This window comes from Narcine bancroftii, chromosome 10 (assembly GCF_036971445.1).
Source record: "Narcine bancroftii isolate sNarBan1 chromosome 10, sNarBan1.hap1, whole genome shotgun sequence".
Lineage (NCBI taxonomy): Eukaryota > Metazoa > Chordata > Chondrichthyes > Torpediniformes > Narcinidae > Narcine > Narcine bancroftii.
The window spans coordinates 65288949-65308355 of NC_091478.1; the positions used below are offsets into that span (position 1 = coordinate 65288949).

The 19407-nt window shown below is 40.9% G+C and overlaps 1 protein-coding gene across 2 annotated transcripts in view; it reads left to right on the top strand.

Moving 5' to 3' along the window:
- Positions 1-19407, top strand: part of glg1a (golgi glycoprotein 1a) — a 185450-nt gene that overhangs the window by 79378 nt on the left and 86665 nt on the right. For both annotated transcript variants that reach the window (XM_069901159.1, XM_069901160.1), the window contains exon 5: positions 18258-18443. In XM_069901159.1, the coding sequence (XP_069757260.1) occupies positions 18258-18443 (186 nt within the window). The remainder of the gene's footprint in view (positions 1-18257; positions 18444-19407) is intronic.

A 19407-nucleotide genomic window follows, 5' to 3' on the forward strand; every position in this document is an offset into this window, starting at 1 on the left:
CCACATCTTAAAGATGAGGTGTTCCCCTTGGTCAATTGCATAGTAACATTGCACCCTTCGAGGCTGCACTGAGTGTGTCGCCTGTCTGGGCGCAACCAGTATTGGGAGAGGTCAAATAAGCTCTTCCATGTACTGCCATGGTGGGACAACACCTTTCTCTCTAGCTCGGCTCGCAACAGTTGTCTAATAATATTGCTGAGAATACAATACGTCTTATTGTTAGCAGCAGCTACCTGCTGAATTACTTTCCCCACCTCTACTAAAAACCGCTTGTATGGTCCCACACTTTTCTTTGAAATTTATATCCCATCTCTATTTCCTCTCACAGTGTTTTTTTCCCCACCCATTCTGGATTCTAATTCCTTGTCCCACCTCGCTACCTATAGTTTATATCTTATTTTGGAGTGCTTTGATATCAACCGAATTCAAAACTCCTAGCCCCATCCTGGTTCCCCCCAATACAGTCCCCAAAATATCCTTCTTAATGCGCCTTTTGGTCAGGGTCAGCCCGGGGTAGCTCTCTGTACAGGTTCTCATTTCTTCTTGATCGTCATATTTTGTGTATGGCAAGGTTCAATACTGCCGGGGACAGGACAATGTTTTGGCAGGTGGAAAAGAGACGATGTATGTGTCCACCGTTCATATCTGTAGAAGGTCGGGACAGGGTGATGGGGGGGAGGTGTGTGAATTGTTTTTGCTTCAGACCACGTTGTGGTTGCTGCGCTTGGAGTCGGGGACGTTGCCCGAGGTGGATCGGTAAAATCTATAGTGATAACTGTGGTTAGTGCATCTACTACATTGTTCCATCCAACTAAAAAGATCACGAAATGCATGTCCCCAGCGCCACCACTTCTTCCAGTAGGGATTCTGTTTTATGCCCCCATCTAACAAGGGCTTGCAGTTTTACTAGCACGAAAGTCGTGTTGATACCCTGATTAGTGTAATAAGAGGTTCCTTCCTAGTATCCCAGGCAAAAGCACAAGCCATAACTCCCGGGTTCTCCTTCACCCATACAACTCTGCAAAACGTCAAGGCGTTACCTAAACAGCCTGTATCAGAGTCCAGATCCTGGCTTGTAAGAAGTCCCAGTACATTTGTACAACAACATGTCAGGGTTATTCCTGTCAGGACAGCAATAGGCAGTCGCAGGGTACTACGGATCGCTTCCCAACTCATCCTGTTTCTGTAAGCTGTCTTGCCGGAATGGCTTGCACTGAGTAGCATGCACCCAACCGTCTAGGGCGTCCAACTTCAGTGCCGTCCACGTGACAAGCAGGACCTGATAAAGCCCTTTCCACCTAGGAAAGAACAGATAAGGTTTCAAGGCCTTTACCAAAACATATTCCCCAGGCTTAAAAGGGTGCATCTCATTTTCTGTCCACGGCCTCTGGGCCTCTCTAACTAACTTATGAAGCTCTGAGGCAGCTTCACATAATATCTGGGCATATTCAAGGGAGCTCTCTTGCACCCAGACCTTGGCCATGTCTTCTGGCATGAGAGGCGATCTAACACATTGGTCGTACCATAATTACCTCATGAGGCGTTAATTTGGTTTTTCTATTCACCTGATTTTGTAATGTATACAATACTATTGGCAGCACTTCTACCCAGGGCAAGTCAGTCTCACAGCATATTTGCTCCAACATCCTTTTTATTTCTCCATTCTCCATTTCTCTCTACTATCCCAGAGGAGTGAGGTTGGTAGGGCAAATGGAATCTCCACTCTATGCCCATTAGTTCAGTGTGCTTTCACTATCTTCCCTGTAAAATAGATTCCTCTATTGCTATTTATCCCCTGAGGGATCCCATACCGTGGAATGAGCTCCTTCATTAATAACTTGGCCACGGTGGATGCATCATCCCTCCTTGTGGGAAACGCCTCTACCCACCAGGTGAACATATCCACTATCACTAGGAGATGCTTGTATCCCTTACTTGGAGGCATGTAAGCAAAATCAATCTGGAGGTTTTCAAATGGGGCTTGGGCGGGAAGAAGTTGGTCGAACTTGGCAGGTGATCTCCCTCGGTTGTTTTGTTGACAGATCAGGCAGGTCCTCACCTGCCTCTCTACTGTGGTGGAGATCTCCAGGGCAAACCAAGTTTGCTTGATGCTATGCAGCATGCTGGCTTTCCCTCAGTGTGTTTGCCCATGTGCTAACTACACTATGGGTCTAAATAAACTGTGTGGGCATACCACCCTCCCGTCCTTGCTCTTCCATAGTCCTCCTGCTCTTCTCAACTCGTGTCTTTCCCATGTTTGCTGTTCCTGGGGTGTTGGTCTATCTTGCACTGTTTTAAACTCTATTTCCTGAATCGCATGCAGCTTCTCAGTGGTCATTATCCTTCTGACAAGCCTCATGGGCAACAGGGGTTTCTGCTCGACAGCCACCTGCTTAGCTATAGCGTTAACGCGTTCATTTCCTTTTGACACGGGGTCTTCCTGTCTGGTGTGTGCTTGACACTGTCGGGATGGGCTCTAGCAGGTTTCTTACCATTTCTACATGTTTAATCTCTTTCCGGCTCACAGTAATAAACCCTCTATTCTTCCATAGCTGTCCAAAAAGTGTGTCACTCCCATACAGCGAGTCAATGTATATATTAGCCTTCTTTCCTTTTGACAGAACACATGCCCTTGTTAATGCAAATAATTTGGCCATCTGAGCTGTTGTTCCCTCCGGTATAGAATAGGCTTAGACAGGCTTTTCACCATCCACTATAGCATATCCTGCAAGTAGGGTGTCATCTCTTGGTTGATGAGAAGAGCAATCTACATACAGGGTGAGGTCGGCCAGTATAGGTTTTGTCTTCAAATCCTGCCAGGGACTGGTTATGAATTCTTTCGGAGCCAGACGGTCATGGAATTTGCTTACTTGGTCTTCCTCCTCTACCTCGAGTAGTCGGAGGGCTAGATTACAAGGACTCGATCTTTTATAAGTATAGTTGGAACATTATGAAACAAAACATTGAGCCCTGGATGGATAATTCAATATGCAATACATAGATGTGCTGGAGAAATTCAGCAGGTCACACAGCATCCATAGGAAGCAAAGAGTAACCAATGTTTTGGGCCTAGGCCCTTTGTCAGATTTAAGAAAAAAACAGGCAGCTGCCTGAATATAAAGATAGAGGAAGGGGAGGGAGGAAGGGGAAAGGGAGAAGCATGGGCTAATAGGTAAGTGGTAATGTGGGTACAGGTGGGAGTGCAGAAGAGAAAAAAAAGAGAATTGATAGGAGGAGAGGGAGTTCTCTGATAGGGGAAGACAGGGAAGTGGTTGGGGAGCTAAAGGAAAGGAGAAGGACTGGGGCGGGGGTTTACAGAAATTGAAGATGATGATGTTTGGATGGAGACAGGTGTTGTTCCTCCAATTTGCAAATGGACAATATATTGTGATATTTGATCTGAGTTGATCAGGCAAAAGAGCATTGTCAGAAAGTAAAAGTTGTGGAAAGAAAATCTTTATTACACCTTTCTTTAAACATTAAATTGATTTGTCAAAGCTTATTGAAGAGGAAGTTATATATGATCTGCATAAGGAATTGATGTAAATCCTTGACTTCAAGATGAATTTGCTGTGATCTAGAATAAGGTGTCTGAGAAACAGGTAGTGGCAGACTTGACATGGATGACATTTCAGAGAACTTGAAAGCACATGATAAATAGTGCCAAGTTAGCATGGTTTCTTTCAGTAAAGATCTTACCTATTGGAATTCTTTGAGGAAGTAGCTAGTGGGACAGGCAAAGGAGAATCAGTAGATTATGGGAAAGGTACTAACAAGGATAGAAGATTGGCTGACTAACAGAAGGCAAAGAGTGAGAATAAAGGACACTTTTCTGCCAGTAAATAGAGGCATTAGGCAGGGATTGGAGTTAGGTCCACTACTTTTTGCACTCTATGTAAATGATTTAGATGGAGTATGATTCTTACAACACCATATCTCAGTCCATTCGGCTGCAGCTTTGATGCACACAACAAAGCCCATAAGTGAGGAATTAGACCATTGACTGAATCAGTAGATTTCAAGTTTCATGTATTGGTTGTCCTTTTCATACAGCTCGCCTCTAAATCCTAGATTAATCCCTTAGAAGGTGATATACACGTCTTTATATTGTGCAAAGTTAGTTTATTTTCTCACTCCTTTTAAAGATTAAACACATTGCAACTGTTATGAGAAGTGCTATTTGTGTTTGAATAGAATTTTATTGTTATAATAATGTTATTTGATCGACTTTGCCAGTTTTATTCTTAGCGTTTTGCTTGAAATAATGAAAATGATTAAACTCTGTCTACTTTTTATATAAAGGATCTGAATTACAGGTAAGATGTACGGAAGGTGTATGGACCCTTGGTTTTCAAGAGATATTGAGACCCTGGTTAAGAAGAAGAAGAACGGGACACACAAAATCAATAAACCGGTGTGGACTCGAAAGGCCAACATGGCCTGTTTCCGCTCCGTATATGGTTATATGGCAATAACATTGCCTCGTAACCTGTCCACCGGGCTGCCATTAAATGTTAAGTGGCCATAGAATTTAATAGTAGTATCACCGCATGGGGAGTCATGACAGTGCAGGGCTGGTCCTGCACTTTCGGCACTGTCTTTCTCGACTATCTCTGCGGTGGCCGCCACCACCCTCAGGCAGGGTGGCATTCCTCTGACCACCGTAGGTAAATTAGTTGCATGATCGCATTCTTTCCCCTACGTTCCAACCAATGCTCCATGGATTCATTCCCTTCTCCAGCCAAATCATCGTCTTCCCTCCAATCCCCTTGTTCCCCTGCAGGGACTTGGAAGGAGTCCCTTACTGCCTGCCAGTGGGACTCATAGGCAGCTTGTAATAACATCTGGACATCACCGGGGAGGGGATGATAAAGGGTGCAAGTTTGTTGCAACCAGTAGTGGAATGTGACAGGTTTTTTATGGGATCGGGTCAATGTCACGGACAATTTTCGTTCCTTTTTGCTGGGAGCAGATTTCTCCACTCGACCAGAATCTGCTGGTTTACCGTTCTTGGTCCCAAGTGGATTTAATCTGGAAAGGAAGACGTTACACGAAAAAAATACACAGACACACCTACTCTAAATCCCTATACAAAAGAGTGCTCACCGGTCCTCCTTCGGTCCGCGTTCTCACTCCCTGGGCCATTCTTATTTTTTCCCTGTCCTTCCCAATTAAGGTCTCCTTCTAAGTGAGCCTGCCTCATCCTTGGCTAGGGCCATCGCCCGCTTACCTCTGCAGGACTCCTTCCCTGAGTCCCTGGGTTCGTGGATCCCGTTAAAAAGGGATCCTGCTCGCAGCTCCAGATTCTGTTGTAGAGAAATAGTGTTTTATAACGGAATAACTCGGCCGAGGCACCAGGGAGTCGCTTCAGAAGGAGTCTTTTATTTTCAAGATATCTTGGAGAACAGTCCCATAAAAATACCGGGACTACTCTGATGAGCACGGACCAGCCGGGTTAATTTATACAAAGGTACAAACAATAGACACATGTCACACTGAAACTCCGAGAGTGTCCTCCATATAAGGAGGAAAGCGATTGTCATTGGTTGATTCAAAAAGAAACAATTCCAAGTCTTTGGTGGGATCTGGAGGGTCTACTGTCTTATTCATCAGCACACAGCTTAACGTACTGAGCTTGTAATGATTAATAAGACTTAAAGTGGCAGCGCACAGCTTACTTTTAACTCTTTGTCACCCACTAAAACTGTCTTTACTAATTTTTCTTCCACAGTTTCAGTTCCATTAATCTTTAAAGTTAGCTAATGAGGCCTGCAGTGCCTTGATTGTGTCCTCTTTTTGCTTGGTAGTTGAAGTAGCAGCTTCTTTGGTGGCGGCTCCAACCTCTTGCCAAGCATTGTTGGTCTGCCTTGCTGGCTCAACTCCAAACCAAACAGTTCTTTGAAAGGACTTGTTTACTTGAGGTCTTTATCCCGATTAGACCTCTTATCCATTTTGGGTTCTTCACACTGCAACCTGGCTTCTCCTGTTTTTTGGAAACTGTAAACAAATTTGTATCTTGCTTGGTCCCTTTAAGAGGATTGCTACTTGGTTGAATCTCTGGTACTTCACAGAAGCTGGCATATCAGCTTAATAATAATAAATTCTGGATTTCCTGCCAGATTCTGCTAACCAGAGTTGTATCTCATCTTTCCAAGGTCACAGGTGTTTTCCCAGACTTGATTCAATTTAAAATGTGCAATTGGCAGACAACATAGACATATCCTCACAGAAAACTGGACTTCGTGTTAAAACTTAAATGCTTCTTGCTTTTACAGCAAGTTGAGTTCTTTCAGACAAATTTTTTAAGCCTTTCTTTCAATTAAAGTTCACAATTATAATTTTCTTTGAATCAAAATATAGATGACACTTTACAGGTTCTAGTATTTCCTAATTTCAAAATGTGGCATCTTCAAGGAAACATAAGGACGATATTCTGAATTACTAGCTTATTAATCCAATAAGCCATACTTTGTTGATTAAGCTTTAATTGGTAGATAAAATGGAAAACGTTTTGCATAATTTCGCATTAAGATTTTCATAATGATGAATAAATAAAGCATTTGGCTATATTTAAAGACAACAATATTCAACCAAAGAGATATACAAGAAGAAATAAGTCAAATGCAAAGAAAATTATCTCAAGCTTGAGTCTCCTTCATGGTTTGTCGAAGAATGAGATGCAAGCTCTTAGTCTCCATGGATATCACTATGGTAGTAACCTTACAAATAATACTCCTTCTTAAAGAGATGGCAAAAAATTAACTAAAAATCAAAAACAACGTTTTAACTTTTACGTGGGCTGAACTTGAACCTGAGGGGGAACCATTATCCCGGTGGGAAGATTTGGAGAGGATTTAAACTAGTTTAGCAGGAGGGTGGGATTCAGAATGAGAGTACGGAGATTAGGGAGGCAGAACACCTAGATTGGAAAGAAGGGAGGAACAATGTAAAAAATTAAAGGAGGGAAAGAAGTAAATGGTAACCAAAGAAGTATTTGTGAAGTACATTCTCTTAAGTGCATACATTTTAATGCAAGGAGCATTGTAAATAAGGAGGATGATCTCAAGGCATGGATAGACACATGAAAATATGATATTGCGGCCATCAGTGAAACTTGGTTGGAGGAAGGACATGTTTGCCAGTTAAATATTTCAGCATTTATTGTTTTAGGCATGAGAGAATGGGGGTGATAAAAGGAGGAGGAATTGCATTGCATTGCTTATTAGAAAGAACATTACAGCACTGCTGTGGCAGGATGGTTTGGAGAGATCATTCAGTGAGGCTATTTGGGTAAAATTGAGAAATGGCAGAGACATTAATACATTAATACATATTATAGACCACCAAATAGGCCGAGGGAATTAGAGATACAAATTTGTAAGGAGATTGCGTATATGTGTAATAAACACAAGGTGGTAGTTATGGGAGGTTTCGACTTTCTGCACATTAACTTAGACGCCCATACAGTAAGAGGGCTGGATGGATTAGAGTTTAAGTGTGTTCAGGAAAGTTTTCTTAATCAGTACGTAGAAGAATAGATTCAAGGGGGGCAGTATTGGATCTGCTATTAGGGAATGAGGTAGGTCAGGTGACAGGTTTATGTTGGGGAACACTTTGGTTCTAGTGATCACAATAGGCTAGTAATGGAAAAGAATAGAGGTGGGCCAAAGGTTAGAAGAGTGGGCTGGAAGATGGCAGATGGAGTTTAATACTGATAAATGTAAGGTGCTACATTTTGGTAGGACTAATAAAAACAGGTCATACATGTTGTATGGTAGTCAATTGAGGAGTGCAGTGAAACAGGGATTTGGGAATCATGGTAGATAATTTCCTGAAAGTTGAATCACATATAGATAGGGTGGTGAAGAAGGCATATGGTATGTTGGCTTTCAGAAATCAGAGTATTGAATACAAGAGTTGGGATGTTGTGTTGAAGTTGTATAAGGCACTGGTGATTAGAATTTGGAATACTGTGTGCAGTTTTGTTCACCGAGTTACAGGAAGGACATAAACAGAAGAGAAAGAGTACAAAGGAGGTTTATGAGAATGTTGCTGGGGTTTCAAGGTTTGAGTTACAGGGAAAGGTTGAGCAGGCTGGGACTTTATTCCCTGGAGCGTAGACGATTGAGGGGTGATTTGATAGAGGTATTCAAAATTGTATGGGGGACAGATAGAGTCAATGTGGATAGGCTTTTCTATTGAGAATGGGAGAGATTCAAACAAGAGGGCATGGACTGAGAGTAAAAGGGGAAATATTTAGGGGAAACATGAGGGGGAAATTCCTTCAGGCAGAGGGTGCTGGGGGTGTGGAATGAACTTCCGACAGAGGTGGTAGAAGCAAGATTGATGTTAATGTTTAAGAAAAAGTTGGATAGATATATGGACGGGAGAGGTATGGAGGGTTATAGGCCGAATGCGGGCCAGTGGAACTAGGTGGAAGAAATTGTTTGGTATGGACTAGAAGGGCCAAACTGGCCTGTTTCTGTGCTTTAAGTGGTTATATGGTTATTCCATGCATATTTTCTCAATGGTGGGGAGAGTTTTGGCTGTGTCCACTACCTTTTTGCAGAGCTTTCTGCTCAGCTATAGTGCCCTCTATAATGTTTTTTATAATTTTATAAATTTAAAATCACAAAAAAATTCACATAGTTTACAATATTCCAAATCCATGTCAGATACATTTGGTGTATATAAGAAAATAGAAAGAAAGACAACCCTGTTTTTAAAAAAAAACAACACTAGCCTCCCCCTTCTAACTCCTTACAAAGCAAAAGTATAGGACAAGAGAGCTTCAACAGGGAGACTCCTTATCATAAGGCTTCTTCTGATTTACAGAGACTTTTAGGAAAAAGGGAATGTCTGAGTTTCATTTAAATATTCATACCCACATTTTGTAAATATGGGCACTATATTTTCCAAAATGTATGGTATTTATCTCTTAAATTATAAGTAATTTTCTCAAGTGGTATGCAACTCTGAATTTCTACATCCCATCTCTCCATTTCCAAATATGCATCAGACTTCCAAGTTATAGCAATTTGAACAAACTTTGGCACGTATTCAATATTTGGGTTTAACCCCTCTAATATCACCCAATAAAAATAACATTAGATCCTGTGGGAATTTAACCCCTATTATTCATTCTAATAAATTACCTATTTCCAACCAAAAAGGTTTAATCTTAGGACACTGCCAAGTAGAACGCAGAAATGTACCAACTTCCTGTTCTCATCTAAAACATAAATCTGAAAAGGTCTGGTCCAATTTATTTAGCTTTTGTGGTGTCAAATATAATTGATGAATAAAATTATATTGTACTAACCTGTCTCACATTTATTGTACTTTTCATACTTTCTAGACATAACTCCATCCATTTGCTTATTAAAATCTACTTCCTATTTTTGTCTTGATTTATGATCCCTACTTTCTTTAGTAACAACCAGTACATTACTAAGAATTTTTTTGTCTCCGCTGGCAAGAGTGGATCTTGGCCAACATTTTCATGTAAGAATTTCATAACCTGACAATAACAAATTCTGGTGTTCCCAGATACCTTGAACTTCTTCATGCTACTGAAAGTAATAAATTTCCCTGCTTCAAAATAATCCTCTCTCTAATACCCTGATGTTGCCAAATCTTTAAAAATGGATTTCCCAAAGAAATCCTTTATTTGACCCTGTGCTCAACAGTTTAAAATTTGTAATCAAACAATTCACGTGATTAAAGTGCACATTCCAGACTTTATTCAAGGTTGTACGCATTTTGATTTGACCATGTAGAAATTGCAGCACTTTTTGTACATAGTTCCATCATTTCAGTGCACCGTAGTATTTGGGACAGAGCAATGATATGTATATAAAAGTAGTCATGTTTAATACTTTGTTGCATATCCTTTGCATGAAATGACTGACTGAAGTCTGATTCATAGATATCACCAGGTGCTGAGAATCTTCTCAGGCCTCTACTGCAGCCATCTTCAGCTCCTGCTTGTTTCGGGACTTGTCCACTTAAGTTTTCTCAACATATGGAAGGTGTGCTCAACTGGATTTAGATCAGGTGACTGACTTGGCCATTCAAGAATTTGAGTTTTTAATCTTTGAAAAACTCTTCTGTTGTTTTAGCAGTAAGTTTGGATCAGTCTTTCTGTAGCATGAAGTGCTGTCCAATGAGTTTGGAAGCATTTGCTCGAACTTAGCCATCAGCAGTTACATTATCAATGGAGATATGTGTTTCATTACCTTTTTGAAGCCATACATGTCTAGGCCATAACACCCTCACCACCATGCTTCATGGATGAGGTGGTATGCTTTGGATCATGGGCAGTTCCTTTACTCTTCTACAGTTTGCTCTTGCCATCACTTTTATTCAGGTTAATCTTGATCTCATCTGTCATCTCATGGAATTGTCATCTGCAGAGAATTCTGCAGGCTCTTAAAATACTTCTTGGCAAATATTTCTTGGCAAATTATAATCTGGTCATCCTGTTTCAGTGGCTAACTAGTGGTTGGCATCTTGCAGTGTAGCCTCTGCATTTCTGTTCACGAAGTCTTCTGCAGACAGTAGTCATCCACACCTGCCTTCTGAAGGATGTTTCTGATCTGTCGGATAGACATTTGGGAATTTTTCTTCATTATGATGAGAATTCCTCTGTTATCAGCAGTGGAGGTTGGTCTTGACCTCCCATTCCTTTTGCAATGACTGAGCTCACCAGTACACTCTTAATAATATTCCAAACAATAGATTTTAGTAATCTTAGGGTTTTGACAATGTCTCTTGCGGTTTTATTATTTTTCAGCTTCATAATGGCTTCTTTGATTTTTTATTGACACACTGTGGTTCTCGTGTTTAAAAAATGGCAATTACTCCAAGGGTGATCAAAAGCTTAGAAGCAAGCCCAGTTCTCTTAGACCTGCATAAGTGAAGCAATTAAACATACCTGAGTAATCTCACACACCTGTGAAGCCAAATGTCCCAAACATGATAATGGACTGAAATGAAGGGGACTAATGGCCTCATACCCAGCTGTGATGCAGCTGGACAGCACACTCTCCACTACACATCTGTAGAAATTTGCCAAGGTGTTCGATGTCATACCAAACCTCTGCAAACACCTGAGAAAGTAGTTATTTACGTTCTATCTTCGTGATGACGTTCGTGTGTTGGGTTACTGCAAAAGTCCTCTGAGATGGTGGCTCCCAGGAATTTAAATTTGCTCACCCCTCTCTTCTGATTTTCCCCAATGATCACTGGATCGTACCCCTCTGGTTTTCATTTTCTAAAGTCCACAATCAGCTGCTTAGTTTTGGTGGTATTGAGTGCGAAGTTGTGTTGGTACATCATTGAGTCAAGATTTCAATCTCCTTCATTGTCAGAGCTCAGCAAAAAAAAGTTTAAAGATGATGCTTTAATATTATATTTTCCCAAATATATGGAGTTGGGACAATGGTATAATTGGCCAGCTGTGCAAAATAATGAACACCTGCTAACCACCATAGTTAGTTCAAACACTTGGTAGTTTTATTTTGTTTGTTGCTGTAATAATAATAGAAACATCTCGAATTTGAATGACGTATTATCTATTCCTTGTAATCTTGTCTCCCAATTTAAATATATATTTAATGAGAAAAAGCAGTATAGCCATTGTATTTCTTATAAAAACCAATAAAAAGATTGAGAGGAGTATTTAATATCTGGAATCCCATTCATCTTTCCATCCATATTCAAGTTTTGCAAGCAGAAGGTGTGGACTGTGGCTGGAGTTGCTGAAGAGTAATTTTTCACCTTTAACTATTGCATACTTTAAGATTTCTGAGCTCCTGTTCGGCTCTGAATCATGGGTCCTCCACCAGCATCACCTAAGGCTCCAAGAATGCTTCCATCAGCGCTGTCTCCACTCCATCCTCAACATTCATTGGAATGACTTCATCACCAACATCGAAGTACTCGAGCTGGCAGAGTCCACAAGCATCGAATCCATGATGCTGAAGACCCAACTGCACTGTGTGGGTCACATCTCCAGAATGGAGGACCATCGCCTTCCCAAGATCGTGTTCTATGGCGAGCTCTCCACTGGCCACCGAGACAGAGGTGCACCAAAGAAGAGATACAAGGACTGCTTAAAGAAATCTCTTGGTGCCTGCCACATTGACCACCGCCAGTGGGCTGATCTCGCCTCCAACCGTGCATCTTGGCGCCTCACAGTTCGGCAGGCAGCAACCTCCTTTGAAGAAGACCGCAGAGCCTACCTCACTGACAAAAGACAAAGGAGGAAAAACCCAACACCCAACCCCAACCCACCAATTTTCGCTTGCAACCGCTGCAACCGTGCCTGCCTGTCCCGCATCAGACTTGTCAGTCACCAGCGAGCCTGCAGCAGACGTGGACATACCCCTCCATAAATCTTCGTCCGTGAAGCCAAGCCAAAGAAGAAGAAAAAGAAAAAAACTTTAAGATTTACTTTGCAAAAATGTGTTCTCCTTTTTCCTTGCTGCATTAGTGTCCTGATTTTGTCCAGTTTAATAGCACTTATGATAGTTTGCGGATTCCTGTTGGGAAATACCAGCTGCATTAATTGCTGAGGTACCTTTGGAATTACTCCCAATCATCAGTTGATGCAAACCTAATTATAGGCCATTAAAGTAGCTGATAAACTGCAAATCATTTTAATTGCTTTCTTTAATGTCTGATCTAAATCTTACTGTGCAGCATCAAGGCTGGAGTGCAGGGTTAACTTCAGATTAGCACTGAGAAATGGTCCCTTAACTAGAGCCACAGTAGCACTGATTTATCAACATGGAGATAGGTTAGAGAATTTTCATCTCCTCAGCACTGTTTGTAAGAAGGTGTTTGTAGATTCTCCATTGTCTTTGTGGCTTTCCTCCAGGTGCTCTGGTTTCCACTCACCCTCAAAATGCACTGGTTTTGGAGTTTACTTTGTGTACGTAATTGAGCAACAGAGGCTTGTTACCGTTTACCGTGCCATGCCCATAATCTCTAAATTAAGTCAATTACATTAAAATATAAGCAACTCTTTCCATGTTGCTTATACTTCTGAATACAGTTGTGCAAAGATTATTGTTGGGAAATATTTCAAGTGATTCATTGCAGTCTCTCACATTACATTGGCATTGTTCCTTTTGTAACTTTATGATGAATGGAGGGCATTGAACCTAAGAACCTTATCCATTGGTGGAAGAGCCCTAATAACATTTGAAGTATATATGAAAAATAAGCTTGAAGTAGGAAACATTTCTTTGCACATCTGCTCCCACTGACTTTTCCAGATAGAACCATGAAAGGATAAGTGATTTTAAACTTTACAAATCATATACATTCTTGTATTGTAGCAAGGTCGCTACAGGAACGGCAAGGTTATAGTTCTTGGTTAAAGCCCTAAGGCTGTAGCTCGAATCTGCAGGAGAAGAAAGACACACCAGTAGAGTGTATTTGACCCTGAGTTTATTCAGCAGTCATCCTGACTTTTATAGTCAGCATGGCTTGAGTGGGCTACCTCTGATGTCTGAGCCCCAATTAGGCTCCCTACAATCTGGCGGTGATTGGCCAATTTCACTGCTCTAATTGCAGTCTATGGAAATGGGCATTTCAGCCCACACGATGCTTTGCCAGTCATCACGTTCGACGGCCATTTCCTGTGTTGGCCTGAGGCGCGGGCCACTACAATATTTTGTTTTTGAGAAATGCAGAACTTTAGCTTGTCCCTTGGCTTCAGGCCTAAGTAGTTTTTAGTTATCCTTCAAAGTAACCTATTTTCACTTCAAATGGCGAGGGAAATCCAACTAATCTGTGATCTATTCATCATTCTCATCCGATTCTCATTAATATCCTTTATGCATTTGATTTCTGGATCTTCCTGGTGTCCAGTGTTTGCATTAGCCCTTTAACTGAACCTGTTGTCAATATAAAATGTGCAAATCCTGTCATGGTCTCCATATTTCTTTGCAACAAACTAGTGGAAATATTGGGTGAATTTAGCCAACTGCTGAACTTGACCTATTTGCTATCATTCCTCTGTCCTAACTTGCATACTTCTGCTGTATAGTAGTCATTATCTTTGTGGTTTGGGGAAGGGTGTTTGGACCATCAAGTCCACACTGCTCCATGGAATGACAAAAATGGTGAGGCAGCTCGTTAAGAGGAAGAGAGAGTATACAGAATGTTTGTGAAGCAAAAGACAGGAGGGGCTCATGAGAAATGTATGGTAGGCAGAAAGGCTTTGGCAAGTAGGATTAAGGAAAGCACTAAAGCGTTTTCTGCATATGTGAAGAACAGATGAATGAAGAGAGGGAAGGTAGGGCTGCTTGAGAATAAAAGAGGCAACATGTGCCTGGAAGCTATGGAAGTATGAAATGAATACTTTGTTTCAGTGCTCACCAGACAGAGGGACCATGGTCACTGTGAGGTCACTAAAGAACCAGCTTGTTTGCTGGAGCATGGGATGGTTAAGAAAGAGGAAGCGCTGGATATTCTTAAAAGCTATAGGATTGATAAGTCCCTGGGACTGGTCGAGATGTACTTCAGGTTACTACAGGAAGTAAGGGAAGCAATTACTATGGTGTTGACGATGATCTTTGCATCTTCCCTGCCTCTGGAGGATTGGAAAATGGCAGATATGGTCCCCTTGTATAAAAAAGATAATGGGGAGAATCCTGGGAATTATAAACTTGTGAATCTTGTGTCACTGGTGAATGTGGGCAAATTATTGGAGATGATTCTTAAGGACAGAATCCGAGCTTTTTTGAGGGGTAGATCTTGCTGCATGAGCCTAATTGAACTTTTTGAGGAAGTAACAAAAGAAATTGATGAAGGTAAGGTGGTGGATTTGCTGGCTATGGATTTTAGTAAGGCATCTGACAAGGTCCCCAGTGGTAGACTCATTCAGAAAGTCACAAGGCATGGGATCCATGGAACCTTGGCTGTGTGGATCCAGAATTGGCTTGCCTGCACGAAGCAGAGGGTAGTAGTAGATGGAACATATTCTACATGGAGATTAGTGACTATTGGAGTTGCACAGGGATCTGCTTTGGGACCCCTGCTCTTGGTGATTTTTATAAATGCCTGGATGAAGAAGTAGTGGGATGGGTCAGTAAGATTGCAGATTACACAAGGGTTGGGGGCGTAGAAGGTTGTGGGAGGTTACAACAGGATGTAGAATTGGGTGGTGAAGTGGAAAATAGAGTTCAATCCAGATAAATATGAAGAGATGCATTTTTAAAGGTCAAACTTGAAGGCTGAGTGCATGGTTACTGGGAGGACTCTTAATAGTGTCCAGATCCATAGCTCTGTCAAAGTTGCTGTGCAGGTTGATAGGTTAGTTAAGAAGGCCAATGGTATGCTGGCCTTCATTCGTCAGGAGTTCAAGAGTTGTAAGCGTTGTAGACCACATTTGGAATATTGTGTTTATTTCTGGTCGCCTTATTACAGGAATGATGTGGAAGCTATAGAGAGGGTTCAGTGGCGATTTATCAGGATGATGCCTGGATTAGAGAGTGTGCCTTATGAGGCAAGGTTATCAGAGGTAGGGCTTTTGTCTTTGGGGTGTAGGATGAGAGGCTACTTAATATAGATCTACAAGATTCTGAGAAGCACAGATAGGGTGGACAGCCAGCACCTCTTTCCTGTGGCAAGAGTAGCAAACATCAGAGGACATCTAAAATGTGAGGGGAAGAAATTTTAGGGGAGATATTTAGAGGTACTTTTCTTTCGAGTTTCGGGTGCCTGAAATGAATTGCCATGAGTGATGATGGAGGCTGGTACAATAGGGACATTTAAAAGGCAGGCAAAATAAGAAAAGATAAAGGGTTAATGGGTGTGTGGTCAGGAAGGTTAGTTTATTGAGTAGGCTTATATAGGTCAGCGTAACATTGTGGGCCAAAGGGAAATGTACTGTGCCATAATGTTCCATGTACAGTCAGTTTCATTCCCATGTCCACGAGTCTTTTTTTCCATGCCTATCCAGTTTTCTTCAAGAGTTGGGAACTAGTTCCAGGTCATTATCACTTGCTCTGTCAATGAAAAAGTGCCTTTACCCAGTCTGTGATTGTGCCCTCTTTTACATCCCCCCAGATCCCTTGTCTAGTATCTTAAATCCTATATTCCCTAATCTTGTCAAAAGTTCAAAAATAGCTTTTTCTAGCTACTTTGTCTAAATTATCATAATATTCTCTACATTTGTCAAATCGACACTCAACCTCCTTTGTTCCAAGGAGAATAACTTCAACTTCTTCAACCTAACCTTGTAATTAAAATCCCTTATCCTAAGAATAAATTTGGTAAATCTCATTGGAAACCTTTGCTTCACCTACTTCATGATGTACGATGATCAAAACTGAATTCAGCACCTTGGCTGTTACCACAGTTTTGGAAAACATTTTTTTCCCCCACTACTACCTCTAAAGCAAAAGATCCTTTTCTGAATACTGTCTCAATAAATCTTTGTATTCTTAACGCTTGTCCTCCATTCATTGCTGTTTAACTTTCTCATTTCTTTGTGTATCTTATTTACATGTATTTTGTAATGATAATGAGTTATTAACATTGTTGAGTACATATGCACCAAAAATGTTTTATTGCTACAGCTGAACAGGCACTTTGTTTTTTTTAAAAAAAGGAGCTACGGTTGTATACGTACTTGAAATAAAAGGAGACATTAAATGCAAAATATGGATAATAAATACTTACACTTTTCCTAATGCAAAAAAAGTGATTTTGCAATACTTCAGACAGCCTTTTTGTGATGTCATTTCAAGAGCCTAATATCTGTTGGAAAGAAATTGTTCTTGAACCTAGAGGTACTGGTCTTTAGGTCTTCTGCCCGAAGTTAGCATTGGGAAGAGCTTGTGACTTGGATGATGGGGATGTTTTGATATTGGCTGCCTTCTTTAGTCAGTGCCTCACATTGCTGGAACCTACCCTTTGCAAATTTAGTTTAGAATCTCTCCACTTACTCTAACAAACATGGTGGTGATGACTTTGGTCTCAGTTATATTAAAATGTAAATCACTCATTTTTAAATAAGTGCCTCCTGTCTCAGAACTAGTCCCAATGTTCCAAAAATCTGAAGTACTCCATTTTGCATGTCCAGTAAATCGTGCTTAGATCCTCCATAGTTTATAATTTCTCTTATTGATGTGACGTGACTGAGAATAAACCAGAGATCTATACCTTTTGAATACCTACATTTTTGCTTCCTCCCTAGCTTCAAGTTTGAATGCGGGATCTTGATGAAACTGCCAATGTGCTTGCTACCAATGTATACCATAACTGGCTCACATCATTCCCTCTGCATAATATTCATCTTCATGATGTTCATTGGTTCCAGGGAAGCGAGACACTTGTTCTGCTCCCTTGGTAGAATCTAGTTGAATGTTTCTAGACCTTTGCTGTAATATAAATCTAATTTTAAAGACTGTAATCCTAAAATATTGAAATATTAAAAAAATTGTAATGCTCAGCTGATGCAACAGATACCACATGGCCTTCCTTTCACGGACGTCTGAGCATCTTCCCCCTACAGCAAGCAATTTAGTCTTTCTTGCCTGTGCTGATTTTCAAACATTGTGTTGTGTTAGCCTTTTACTGTTTCTTTAACTGACCTAATTCTGTTATTATTTAGGGCTGATTTACTGTTGATTTGTAGAATTTTAATGCTAAAGTAAAATTGAAAAACTCAGCAGGTCATGTAGTTACCTCATGGGCTTCCTTGCATGGACATCAAAGCATCTCTCTTTTGCTGTTCTTTTTATTGACTTCTTTCTGATTTTTGTTTGGGGCTCTTTTTCATTTTCAGTTCATTTGTAGAACTACAGCAATCACAGTATCATGTTAACAGGTGTAATTAACATTTGTAAATATAATTGGGAGAAGATGTTCATTTCTGAGTGATCTTAAGATACATGCCAGTAGTCAAATGTTCTGCCAGATGGGAAAATTTGGCTGTCCTGGATAAATGTGAAGCATTTAGCTGTTGGCTAAATGTTTGAAATTTGGACATACAACATGGTAACAGGCCCACAAGCCTGTTCTGCCCAGTTACACCCAATTGACCTACAGCCTTTCTCTGAAGGATGGGAGGAAACGAGACCGTGGAGGAAACCCACACAGACACAAAGAATATACAAACTTCTTTCAGATAGCGCGGGATTTGAGCACGCTGTAACAGGTTGTGCTAACTGCTACACTAACTGTGCCACAGCTACACTAGTTTGGTGGTTTCTAAATGGCTGTTTCTTCCAAAACAGGATGTACATTCACAAGGGGAGGTGGTATCCTGTTTGGAAAAGGCTTTAGTTACTGATGAAAAGATGATTTCTGAAAATTGCAAGAAGGCCATCTTGCGTGTAGCAGAACTGTCATCTGATGACTTCCACCTGGACAGACACCTGTACTTTTCCTGCAGAGAAGATCGGGAACGATTCTGTGAGGATGTAAGTTTTTACTTATTTTAATAAAGTATCATGATCCTATAGCCACTGAAATGAAAATGATGAATAATTTGTTTTTAACTTGCTGCAGAGTTTATATTTCAGATTTATTGTCTGCATACAGACATTACATAATACAACCCCCTGAGACTCTTTTTCCTGCGGACCAGGCAGAATTTATTTCTTATTGGTAGTCCCAAAAAATACTGCAATGCAGAAGGAAACAGAAAACAAGCAATGAAGTGCAGAAGTAAGAAACCTTAAATGAGTCCCTGATTGAGGATTGTGCTTGAGGAATCCGATGGTGGAGGGGTAGCAGCTATTCATGAACCTGGTTGTTCAAGTCTTGTGACACCTACACCTCTTTCCTAATGGTAGCAGAGCATGTGCTGGGTGGTGTGGATCCTTGATGATTGCTGCTACCCTCCGACAGCAGTTTTCCTCATAGATCTTCTCTATGGTGGGAGGGGTTTTGCCAGTGATATTCTGGGCTTTACGCAGAGGGGTATTGGTGTCCTCATGCCAGACTATGATGCAGCCAGTCAGCAGATTCTCCACCACATATCTGTAGAAATTTGCTGGGGTTTCCAATACCATACAATTTAGTTTGATGGAATGAAGATGCAAGAGTTTGGTGGGAGGAATAGGGTTGCAATCTGAAGCTCTTGTGGGCTATAACTTTTTTTCCCAGTAGTGCAAGTATAATTCAAATTAGTGCAAAACGTTCCCAACAATTCAATGCTCACTTTAAGACTGTTCCATATATTTGTGTTGATGGATATTTGAGGGGATCATAAAAGTAAAGTAGTATGTTAATGGGAGGTCATGTGATGCAGGGCAAGTAGGAGAGGTGGAATCCTTGAGCTCCCAGGATTTACAAGAATAAATAGGGTAAAAACATTAACTGAATAACCAAAATACCAAAAAAAGACATGGGAAGAAACCTACAACCTAAGAAGAGTAAATT